At 34.8% G+C, this 13,319-nt stretch overlaps 1 protein-coding gene across 1 annotated transcript in view; it reads left to right on the top strand.

Annotated features, from left to right (window-relative positions):
- LOC133192081 (uncharacterized) overlaps positions 1–13,319 on the top strand; it is a 506,856-nt gene that overhangs the window by 216,267 nt on the left and 277,270 nt on the right. Inside the window, exon 15 of the mRNA XM_061327935.1 lies at positions 13,141–13,254. Coding sequence (XP_061183919.1) covers positions 13,141–13,254 — 114 coding nt within the window. The remainder of the gene's footprint in view (positions 1–13,140; positions 13,255–13,319) is intronic.

Here is a 13,319-nt window from a genome sequence, read left to right as displayed (position 1 = left end):
AAGATACATAATTCTATATTTACATTCAGTGTAATTTTTTTTATGAAATCCATTAGAAATTTACGACGTTCAAATTTCTGTAACACACGCGAAACCTTGTCACCACGTGGTAGAATACACCTGTAAGAACTATATGCATTTTCAATATTTGGAACACCAAAATGAATTTTGTTTTGACTCAATTTAATATATAAAAAAAAAAATTTTAAAAAAAAATGAGCGTGTTAAATTACTTAAAATACTGTTCACAACAACTGTGCGTTTAAAATTGATTTGTGATTTTTTTTTCTCTCGCAATGTTCAGTTGCGTTATTTAACTTTCCAATGGCACAAATGGCTCTTACATCAATTAGGCACACAAGTTCTGAGGGGCGCTAAATTCATAATAAAGATTAATGAAATAAACAATTATGAAGTGAGAAAATTAGAGAATGTAAATATAAGCATTGAATTCTTATTTTTGGATGTTGTCGGCCCTGTAACACACCTGGCCGTGCCGACAAATTATCATACCGCGCTAAAGTGGAAGTGTGTTGGAGGACAGACGACATCCAAAAATAAGAATTCAATGCTTAAATATATCGGTTTTTGATTTCAATGAATGGTGTTGCCATAGTTACTAAATATAGAAATTTCTTTGAAATACATTCAAAACACTATTCCACCTACAGTTTTGGTCTGATTTCATTATAACTTGGCACTAAAGTAGACTATAAAAAAGCTAATTAATTCTCTGTATTAGTTTATGATTTCAATGAACGGTGTTGCCATGGTTACTAAAAATAGAAATTTCTGTGAAAAACCTTCAAAACGCTTCTCCTGACCTATGGTTTTGATCTGATTTCAATATAACTTGGCAAACAAGTAGACTATAAGATACAGAATTCTGTGTATCAGTTTTTGCTTTCAATGGACTAAGAAAGGTAATTAAGAATAGAAATTTCTGTGAAATATGTTCAAAATGCTACTCCTTCTACAGCTTTAATCCGATTTCATTATAACTTAGCAAACAAGTAGACTACACAAAGATACATAATTCTCTTTACTAGTTCTAGATTTCGATGAACAGTGTTGCCATTGTTACTTAAAATAGAAATTTCTGTGAAATACTTTCAAATCGCTACTCCTCCTACACTTTTTGTCTGATTTCAGTATAACTTGGCATACAAGTAGACTACACTGAGATACATGATTGTCGTTTTTGTTTTTTGATTTTAATGAATAATGTCGCCATGGTTACTTAAATCCAAATTTCTGTAAAATTGTTTTAAAAGGCTACTCCTCCTACAGTTTTAGTCTGATTGCAATAAATCTTGCCACAAAAAGAGAGTAAACCAAAGATCATTATTCTATTTATTGCTGTTGCAAAGTTTCAAGTCCAAGTGCTACTTTTATCTTCCTTTATAAGTACAACAAGTAGAGCTACAGTCTCATCAGAGACTTCTGGTTTTTTTATTGTGACAGTTTTTTCATCTTTTAATCATAAAAAAATAAATGCTGACTGCGTGTCACTTTAATAAAAATGCACTTTTCTTTTCAAAGTATATGTACATTTAAAATACTAGAAAAAGGCAAACTTAAAATATTGTTTAAAAGAAAGATTCATATACAGACACGTGCCATAAGTATTCGGTCAACATGGCGGCTTGTTTACATATGAAAACGAAAGTATCAATTTTCAAACATTCGCTATAATAAAATAAACTAATAAAAACATAATTTATGTTAAACTTACTTCTTAATACTTCGTTAGATGTCCCTTGAGCCTGATTACATTTAATATGTGGCTTGGTATGGACTTGTAGAGGTTTTGAACATACTCAGGTCTGATGCTTGTCCAAATGCCCCGAATTTCCTCCACGAGATTGTCTTTAGATTTAATAAAGGATAAACGTCCCTGAAGCTTTCTTTTCACCAGTAACCAAAGGTTCTCTATAATGTTAATATCTGGTGACTGGGCAGGCCAACTTAAGCAGTTTATGCCATTCCGAGCAATATATTCTTGGGTAGACCTGGCCCGGTGAACGGGGGCATTGTCGTCCTGGAAGAAATATCCACCCCTAGGAAAATGTCTAGCTATCACTGGCCACAGGTTCTCTTCCAGAATGTCCTGATATTTTGCTGCATTAATGTTTCCATTTACCAGGGTAACTTTCCCCACACCATTCCAAGAGATACAGCCCCATATCATTACTTCGTACCTGGGTTGCAATGTCCGGGGTTGAACAAGATTGGGTCTCCAACCTTTGTTTCTCTTGCGCCAGATGTGAACTCGCTGGTCATGTCCAATCATAATTTTGCTCTCAGAAAATATTACTTTATTCCAGTTATTCTGAACTGTCCACCTCCTTTTCTCCACCATGCAAGTCTTTTTCCTTCACTACGAGTTTCTTCTTACTCACACACCTTCTGTATTCGTGTTTATGTAAATGACGCTGAATAGTCCGATTACTTACAGTTTCAGTCTTGCCTTCGTTAAACTTTGATGTAATGTCACTCAATGATTCCCGACGATGCGTTTTCACGAGCCTTTCCAAACCACGATAATCCCTTTCCTTCACTTTCGCTGGTCGCCCACTTCTTGCTTTGTTTTCCACTGACCCTGTGGTAAAAAACTTTCTTGCTACATCGATAACTGTTGATTTTGGAATTTTCAACATCTCACTGACCTTGTGACGGGAGAGACCATTCTGTATCAAATCTATAATGATATTTTTCGCCTCCATCCCAAGCTCTCGCCCTTTTCTACCCATATTTTCAAATTCGTGATTCTGACAACTTACGTGGAACTACAGACGACAACAAATTATCATGTGATACATCATGTGACTAAAAATCTAAATCTGGAACACTTCGTTATCAATGACGTGTATTACGAAAAACTGGAGACTCAGAGTATGTACTTTTGTTTTCAAACGTAAACAAGATGCCATGTTGACCGAATATTAATGGCACGTGTCTGTATATGCTATATTTTTTTTTCATTTTTAATAATAAATTTGAAAATAAGGAAAATGGTAAAGTTATAAAATAATAAATCTGTTCCATATATTAAAGAAGTCAGTTTGTTTCACACTATGTCCATAAATGATTTCATTGTGCATGTAAAACATCAAATGACGTCAAATATCTCTGTAACAGATGCACGTACCTTATAATGTTCTTAATAAAAAATGTAGTTAAAATGCACATCTTTCTAGTAACAGCATTCATTTTTATTTTATTGTGTGTTGTAATTAAGATAGAACCAACAGAATATAGCACAAAATCAGTCATTTATGCTTAATTTTATCAATTTCCTGCAATGATATGCAATATTCACTTCAAGTTTACGATAATTTCTTAACATTGCAGAGGAAAAAAATATTTAGTTTCTTCTCTAGTTTCAGAAAATATCAATCGTTTTGTTGTATCCCAATTATTTACAAAACGCCAACAGTTAAATATCTGTGATGATGAAAAGGCATCAAAAGGTGTCACTGGGAGTTAAAGGGTTAAACAGTCTTTTGTATACAGGCAAAAAAATAGACACTGTTGAAAAAATATGTTCATTTAACAATAGATCGTAGCCTGCAGCCTTATTATTTTTCATTTTTTAACAGCTAGTAAAATTTCTTCTTCACTAATCTCAGTATTCAAATAATTATCACATATGTGGTTGTTTGTGGGGAAACTTAAGACATCAACATCTTCTTCATCATTATCAGAACATTCATTAATTCCCTTTAGGTAATCAAACATAGCATTAATAATGACGGCACATTGATTTAACATATTTGGGCCATTTAAAATTGTCCAATAATCTCTACTATTTGTAGAGCATAATGATTTCAATTTTTTAGTTGTGTCTTTCTTATAATCTTTTATACAATATCTTTTTATAGTTTTTGCTTTTTATGCCCCCGTATCGAAGATTCGGGGGTATATAGTTTTTGCCCTGTCCGTCCGTCTGTCTGTCTTTTTGTCTGTTTGTCCGCAAAAACTTTAACATTGCTCATAACTTTTGATTGGTTGGAGCTATGGCTTTCATATTTCACAGGTGTATTCCTTATGACAAGACTTTTCTTTGGGTACCATCATATTTGACCTTTTGGCCTTGACCTTGGAGTTTGACCCAGTTTTACAAAATTTTTCTCAACTTTAACCTTGGCCATAACTTTTGAACGGTTAGAGCTAAGCTTTCATACTTCATATGTGTAATCCTTGTGACAAGACCTTTCTTTGGATACCAACAACTTTGACCCTTTGACCTTGACCTTGGAGTTTGACCTACTTTTGAAAAACTCTAACATTGGCTATAACTTTTGAACAGTTGATGCTAGGGCTTTCATACTTCACTTGTGTAATCCTTGTGACATCACCTTCCTTTGGATACCAACAACTTTGACCCTTTGACCTTGACCTAGGAGTTTGACCTACTTTTGAAAAACTTTTAACATTGGCTATAACATTTGAACAGTTGACGCGAGGGCTTTCATACTTCACATGTGTAATCCTTGTGACAAGACCTTCCTTTGGATACCAACGGCTTAGACCCTTTGACCTTGACCTAGGAGTTTGACCTACTTTTAAAAAACTTTAACACTGGCCATATTTTTTGAATGGTTGGTGCTAGGGCTTTCATTCTTTACATGTGTAATCCTTGTGACAAGACCTTCCTTTGGATACCAACGGCTTAGACCCTTTGACCTTGACCTAGGAGTTTGACCTACTTTTAAAAAACTTTAACACTGGCCATATTTTTTGAATGGTTGGTGCTAGGGCTTTCTTTTCTCTCATGTGTAATCCTTGTGACAAGACCTTCCTTTAGAAACCATCAATTATAGCCCATTGACCTTGACCTTGGAGTTTGACCTACTTTTGAAAAACTTTAACATTGGCTATAACTTTTGAATGGTTGGTTCTAGGGCTTTTATACTTCACATATGCAATCTTTGTGACAAGATCATACTTAAGATACCAACAACTTTGACCCTATGACTGTGACTTTGGAGTTTGACCTACATTTAAAAACGTGTATTTCATGTGAGAAGGCCTTTCCTTTGGCACGATTAATTTTGACCTTGATCTTGATGTTTGACTTACTTTTAAAAAACTTTAACCTTTTCCATATCTTTTAAATGGTTGCTGCTAGGGCTTTCATATTTCACAGGTATATTCCTCGGTACAAGACCATACTTTTGGTACCAACATATTTGATTGCATTTGAGAAAGTTTAACCTTCGATATAAGTTGTCATACAGGGGGATCAGTGTTTCACAAACACATCTTGTTAATTTGATATTTGCTTTATTTTCTAAACAGGAGTTTTTGTTACATAATCGCTTTGCCAAATGAAAATTTTTTTTTGCCAATCTGCAGTCTCTATTGAACCAGGATTTATCTCATTTCTTTTTAGGATTAATTTTTCTACGATTGAAACCATATGTTGATTCAATTGTGTTTAAAAGTATACCTCATAGCTTATTAGTAACATCATTTATAATGTTTTTACAAATATTGCATGTTTCCATACTATATTGGTCAAACTATCTAACTGAGTTTCTATGTCCTTAACCTTAGATATATCAACATTATTTTGGAAACTCTTGATCTGAAGACCATAGTTTTACACTTGACAATACCTTCATACTTGAGTTAATTTTAACAAAAAGCAGTAGGACGGAAGTAAAATAAGATTGTGTACATCCATATACAAGTTACAAAAATCAGTGATATTACGGTAAAATCTAGAATAACTTCAAACATATGTGCTGTGGCAACTACATAGTCAACTGTGCTGGTACCTTTGAAAGTTAAACCTCCTACAGATTTATCACTGCCAGCACAACCATTAAAGATATAGATATCATTGTTTTTTAAAAATTCAATCATTTTATATCCAAAGTTATTATTATGAATGTCTTTTACTACCCTGTTGAGAAGAATTTGAGAATTATCAAATATAATATTTCTGGTCTCAATGTTTGTCTTAAAAATGTCTTCACATTTACGTAGTTGTAATTGAAAATAATCAACTTCAAACCAGTCAGGTAAGTTACCCAATCTGGCGTTAAAATCACCCATTAAACAAATATTTACTATCTTAAGATACAGAAATAAGCTCACTCTCTACTTCTAAAAAGCAATCAGGAGATGCGTATTTATTGCCTTCCGGGTGTAAGTACACAATACCAAATATTGCATCTCATCAGTATTAAGAATGCATTTACTAATCTTTAACCAAAAAATATATTTACAAGTAGCATTAAATATTTTCACGTTTTACCAGAGTATCTCTTACGCTAAAATAATTCCACCTGACCGAACTTTTGACAGCCTATGTCTATTTTTCTTAAATAACGTAAAACCTGGCATCTGAATTTCATCAGCATTATCTGTTTTTGTTTCTGTGAAGCTGATAATATCATATTTGGAGGGGAAATCTAGAAATTCTCTATAATTGAGTTTTTAATTCCACAAACATTTAAACTAAGAAATTTGATGGAATTGTTTGCTGACTTCTGGCCCTCCGCGCTCTCCTATTTTATTGGTGTGTTTTCACGAGGCGGTGGTGTAGTGTTGTCTTCATGGACAGGTCCCCCGCGTGCTCTGGACATCCATGGTATGTTTCTTGAGTTCATGGGCATCCTGTCTGTTGAATAGTTCCGGGTGCTGACGTTTTCATGCGTATCATTTGGTTTATAGATCTTGCTATCAATATACAATTTGTCCACAACAAGTATAACATTTGTTTTGTTTTTTCGCTCTCCCTATAACTGGGTACAACTTGCCTTATTTTTTTTTCTACCTCCAAAGGGAACTGTTCATTTACCCAAATGTTGAATCCCTTCAGTTTTAGAGGGGCATGTGGGCGAACAAATTCGCAATCCTTATAAAAACTGAAATTAGCAACAATGTTCCTTGGTTTTGTTCTGAACTCCTCTGGTTTTCCTAAACAGTGTACTCTCTCAAAAGGGATTTCTTCATGAATTTTCAGTTGGTTTTCAAGAAATCTCGTAGGACTTCTTTGCAGTTCTCCGCTGTGTTCTTTGGAATGCCAGTGAATACCAGGTTATTTCATCGATATGCTTTTATAATCAATCCTTGATTTCTGTAATTCACTTTGAGAGCTACTTAACTGTGTAATATAATCTGTTAATTTTTTAGGTCACCAGAGTCACTCAGGTGACCTTTCGCTATGCGTTTTCGTCCGTCGTGTGTTGTGCAACGTGCGTTAACATTTGAACATTTTTAGCTTCTTCTCTGAAACCGCTCAACCAATTTCAACCAAATTTGGTATATAGCATCTATGGGTGAAGGGGAACAAAAACTGTGAATTTCGTGGTCCCTGTCCCCCTGGGGCCTGAGGGGTGGGGCTAAAATCACCAAAATTAATGCAATATTTAAAAATCTTCTTCTTTACTCCTGGACATCAAGCAGTCAAACTGTTGGCATGATTGTAATAAGCATTGATCCCCTACCAATTCATGGCCCCAGGGTCAGGGGTTCTGGTGCTAGGGCGGGGCTATATAGATTATATAGTGAAAGTGCATTATTTCTTTGAAAATCTTCTTCTCTGCTCCTGGGTATCAAATAAATTAACTAAGTACATAGTTATGAAGAGTAAGAGTGCTTCTTCCAAAATTGTGAATTTCATGGCCCTAGGGTCAGGGGTTCTGGTGTTAGGGTGGGGTTCTATTGATCATATAGCGAAAATGCAGTAATTCTTTGAAAATCTTCTTTTCTGTTTCTGGGTATTAAATAAACTAACCAAGTATATAGTTATGATGAGCAAGAGTGTCTCTTCCAAAATTGTGAATTTCATGGCCCCAGGGTCAGGGGTTCTGATGTTAGGGTTGGGCTCTATTGATTATATAGTGAAAATGCACTAATACTTTGAAAATCTTCTTCTCTGCTCTTATGTATTAAATAAAGTAACTAAGTACATAGTTATGATGAGCAAGAGTGCCTCTTCCAAAATTGTGAATTTCATGGCCCAGGGTCAGGGGTTCTGGTGGTAGGACGGGGCTCTATTGATTATATAGTGAAAATGCAGTAATTCTTTGAAAATCTTCTTCTTTGTTCCTGGGTATTAAATAAACTAACCAAGTATATAGTCATGATGAGCAAGAGTGCCTCTTCCAAAATTATGAATTTCATGGCCCCAGGGTCAGGGGTTCTGGTGCTAGGGTTGGGCTCTATTGATTATATAGTGAAAATGCAGTAATTCTTTGAAAATCTTCTTGTATGCTTCTGGGTATTAAAAAAAGTAACTAAGTACATAGTTATGATGAGCAAGAGTGCCTCTTCCAAAATTGTGAATTTCATGGCCCCAGGGTTAGGGGGTTCTGGTGTTAGGGCGGGGCTCTATTGATTATATAGTGAAAATGCAGTAATTCTTTGAAAATCTTCTTGTATGCTCCTGGGTATTAAATAAAGTAACTAAGTACATAGTTATGATGAGCAAGAGTGCCTCTTCCAAAATTGTGAAATTCATGGCCCCAGGGTCAGGGGTTCTGGTGTTAGGGCTCTATAAACTATATAGTGAAAATGCATTAATTCTTTGAAAGTCTTCTTCTCTGCTCCTGGATATTAAATAAACTAACGAAGAACATAGATATGATGGACATGGCTTCCTTTTCAGAAATTGTGAATTTCATGGCCCCTGGTGAGGGGTTCAGGTGTTAGGGTGGGGCTCTATTGATTATTTGCATGAATTCTTTGAAAATCTTCTTCTCTGCTCCTGGGTATTAAATAAACTAACTTAGTGCATAGTTATGATGAGCATAGTTGCCTCTTCCAAAATTGTGACTTTCATGGCCCCTGGGTCAGGGGTTCTGGTGTCAGGGTGGGGCTCAATTGATATATATAGTGAAAATGCATTATTTCTTTGAAAATCTTCTCTCTCCTGGATATTATATAAACTAAGTACATAGTTATGATGAGCATGGCTGCCTCCTCAGAAATTTTGAATTTTTGGCCCCTGGGTGAAGGGTTCTGGTGTTAGGGCGGGGCTCTATTGATTATATAGGGAAAATGCATAAATTCTTTCAAAATCTTCTTCTCTGCTCCTGGGTATTATTCAAACAAAGAAAGTGCATGGTTATGATAAGGAAGAATGCCTCTTCCAAAATTGTGAAATTCATGGCCCCTGGGTCAGGGGTTCTGGTGAAGAGGGGGGGGGGGCTCTATTGATTTTGTAGTGAAAATGCATAATTTCTTTCAAAATATTTTTTCTACTACTGGTAATAAAGCAAAGAAACAAGTGTATAGTCATGATGAGCAAAGTGCTTCTTCCAGAATTGTGAGTTCATGGCCCCTGGGTAAGATGTTCTGGTGTAAGGGGGGGGGGGCACTTTATTTATTTAATAATATAGTGAACATGCATTTCTTTGAAAATCTGCAATGCTTCTGGGCATATTCGAGGCAAAAAGAGTAAAAGTTTTAATATGCAAGGGTATTTTTACCAGAATTTTGAACACCTGGATTATTTAGTCAAGTGTTCTGGTCCTGGCCAAGGCTCTATGAACTTGTATTCTGCTGAGCAAAGTTATTCCCCTTTGCCATTCACCTTTGATAATTAATCACTGTAAATAATGTATTTGAAAGGTTAATAGAATAAGAGAATTATGCAAGAATATTTATTGTATAATACAAAAAGTACTTTCATAGATTTAATGATTAGGTAGACTTGGAAATAATAGATGAATAAAAGTGAGGGAAAAATAACTTATCTTTTTTAATGTTCTTCAAAGGCCAAGAGAGACCAATGTGAGAAGTAGTAATTTGGGATTAAAAATAGACATTTTGTTAATAGTCTGCATGGTAATAGTGATAAATGGGGGACAGATAAATTCTATACCAATTATTTTGTTGATGCTTATCATACTATTTTTCTTGCTTTTGGGCAACAAAGCTTATTTATCAGTTTATGGATCCTCTAAATTGTTGTATTGTACTCAGGTGACCGTAAAGGCCCTTGGGCCTTTTGTTCTCTAACTCGGCTATGTCATTTCTAATTAATATCAGATCTCATTGATTTTTTTAAGGGTCGATTTGGGGCTGAAATTCGGCCTCAGTCCCAGTTGAAAATATGCCTGTATTTTCCCAAAATGTAGTGGAAGTTTTCCCAAAGAAAAACATGTTTTTCAGTGAAGTTCAAGCAGGTTTTGGTGTTCAGCCATGTTGGATTTCTTCACAATTAGATAATTCGTACCACTATTGTTCTTGATGCAAGTAATTTGATAATTCATACCAAGGATAGTCTTGATTTGTTATAACAATTATTTGTTAAAGTAATACAAAGACAAAAACAAAGCTTTTTGACAATGCTTTTTAAGTGACTGGGTTTTCTGGGAGATTCCCAATTAAGCCTAATTAATGCTGGAATTCCTAAATGCTGAGGGCCCCAGACCCCAGTCCCAAAGTTTAAAAAAAAAACACTGGATCTCAGTCTGCATTTGCTTTGACGTCCTCGAACATATCATTCATGTACTGAGCACTGGCCTCAATGGACAACACGGTCTGTCTCACATCCTTGACCTTGCCCTTAAAATTGTTTAGTCTTTCATTCAATGCTGATATAGAGTCAGTTATAGTCTGTAAATGTGTCATTTTATTTTCTATATCACACAGTCTTTTGTTGAGCGCTACATTTTTGTTCTCGATGGTAGCTAATCTTGAGTTTATTTGTAGGAGAAGTTTGTGAAGTGTTCCAAGAGAAATCTCTTTCTGGGTTGTTTGAGACCCATCATTGCAAGGCTTGGTACATAACAGAATGACTCTGAGATAATATATTCACAATATCTGCCATGGATGTTTCTGACATGATTCTATATAGTAGTCTGATCATCAAACACATTATGAACTGTACACGCACAGTACTGATAGCCGGTAGCAGCTAGATATGGTTTATTCTACCTATTCCCACTTTTAGAAAATCAGGCAGGAAAAGGTAAATTTTTATGTGGGAATAGGTGGAATTTATGTGTAAAAAAAATAATTAACTGCATAAACATACAATTACTGTAAAAACAGTGATTAATTAACCCCTGTTGGAATAGATGACTGGTAAATCGGCTTTTTTTCAATTATAAATCTGACTTTTTTACTTATATTGGAAAGAAAAATTAGACTTTTTACTAATATTTGAAAGAAAAAGAAAAAAACGAAAGGCAGATATTTAAGTGAGTTAAATCATATTTTTCCGTTAATCTATTTTATTTTTTAAAATTCATGATATTTACATGCATTTTTACGTAAATCTATTTATTTTAAGTTTTAAAATCAAGATAATAAAATGTTTCTTTTGAAACCCTCTTTATTATATTTTCTAAAATCCATATATTTAAATGAAATAAATTGTATTTTTTTCATGAATCTATATATTTTCTGTCTTAAAATGTACAAAATACAGGTAAATCTAAGATGGGATGTAATTAGCCTAATTACTACAAAAACAAATAAAATATCAAAACATCTATTGTTATTTGCAAGTGGGAATAGGTGGAATTGTGATTTTTAAAAAGTGGGAATAGATAGATTGATTGATTGTTTGTTGTTTAACGTCCCTCTCGAGAATTCTCACTCACATGGAGATGCCACCACTTGCCAGTGGAGGGCTAAAAATTTTGACCTTTACTCGGCACTCAGGGCCATTGAGCAGTGAGGGATCTTTTTCGTGCCAGCACCTACTGCGACATGGGACCTCGGTTTATATGGTCTCATCTGAAGGACCGGTTTCCACGTCCCGCAGTGGGATTCGAACCCATGACGTAAGGATCAACTCCTTACTCCACAACTCTAGAGCAGACGCTCTAACCACTGCACCACACGGGCGGGAATAGATAGAAGACACCCTAGATATATGTATACATGTATACAATTGGAATATGGTCAAGAATGACCACTGAGCACTAATCAGTGTTTCCAAGTGGTTGAAAGTTTGAGATTTGTAATAGAACACATCTGAAACTCACCCCAGAATGTCCCAGACTCCTGTCAGCCTGTGTTGATCTATGATATCTATGATACCTAAATAGTGTTTCCCACAGATTTTCACTTCAGACTGCATTAAAAGCCACAGATTTCACACAGTTTCCAAACATTTTTCAGAGAAGATTCAAAACACTGCCAAACTGCTCGAGTCAGGTGGTTCCACTCAGGAATATAAATGCTTAGATGGCAGCTTGGATCGTATACTACATGTAACACAAATGCAGCTCGATGGATCATGCTATGTAGTCTTTCTTCATTGCATGAACACATGGAATTAAATTCTTCGGACATTAAAAATTTCAATAAGAATTATAATTTTAAAAAAGTAACTAAATAATTTTACAAAATCTGGGTGCACAATAAATTCAAAACTATCTAAATTTTCTGTTACCGGTATTTAATCATACTACATATGTCATTAGTATGATTCAGAGCACAGTCAATGTCTTCTGGATTTTAAAATGATAATTATAGATATAAATCAAAGTGATTAATTGTTTTTAAATTTTAAAGTTTTTTATCAGAACCAAACAATTTTTCTCTGTAATGTTATGGACACGGTGTGGTACGGAGGGAATTTCCTAGGCACGGTGCGGTAAGGGGAGCATTAGCTGGGATTTTTGTAGACACAGTGTGGCACAATGTGCCTACCTGTGTATTTCAAATCCACACACACAGTGCTACACCGTGAACATGTAAATTATTCAGATCATGGGCCTCAGGGGTTGGATGGGGCCACATTAGGGATTATATAATGAAAAATCTTTAAAATTCCTCTTCTCAAAAACAGCAAAGCCATAATGAATCTTAGTATTGTTAAAGCATATGCTGGTAGTGTAGACTTATGTTTTATTTAAATCAAGGCACCTGTGTATTGGCTGGGGCCACAAAAGGGGATCAGAATTTTACATAGAAATGCATGTTTATTAGTAAAAAATATCTGATGCAGAACAGCAAGGCTTTAAAGTGATTCAGGTGAGCATTGTGGCCCATGGGCCTCTTGTTTGGTAAACGTTAATTAGTTTAGTTAACTAACAATTAATTTGTCAAATATTTTTCAAACATGGTAAATCTTTATTATGACAATATATAAATTATCCATTCAGATTTGCACAGGTTTTCATTCAGTTATCATAACCTTTAATATTTCTTGATCTTTAGCTCCTATAGTTACAGTCGATTACCAACAGAAGGCCTGCCATTAGAGGTGGAGTCAATGCTACGATGTTCAAGAATTTATGCCCATGGGAAATGGTTAGCAGAGGAGACAGAAAGGTTGATATCTACTAGAATAATTAAAACAAAAATTATGTTTGTAAATGAATTTTTACTATTATAAC

The sequence above is a fragment of the Saccostrea echinata genome, unplaced genomic scaffold (assembly GCF_033153115.1).
Source record: "Saccostrea echinata isolate AGI-Se365-2 ecotype Australia unplaced genomic scaffold, CSIRO_AGI_Sech_v1 ptg000025l, whole genome shotgun sequence".
Classification (NCBI taxonomy): Eukaryota; Metazoa; Mollusca; class Bivalvia; order Ostreida; family Ostreidae; genus Saccostrea; species Saccostrea echinata.
Note: the sequence above shows the minus strand (reverse complement) of the source record. Positions and strands in the feature narration are given on the sequence as shown.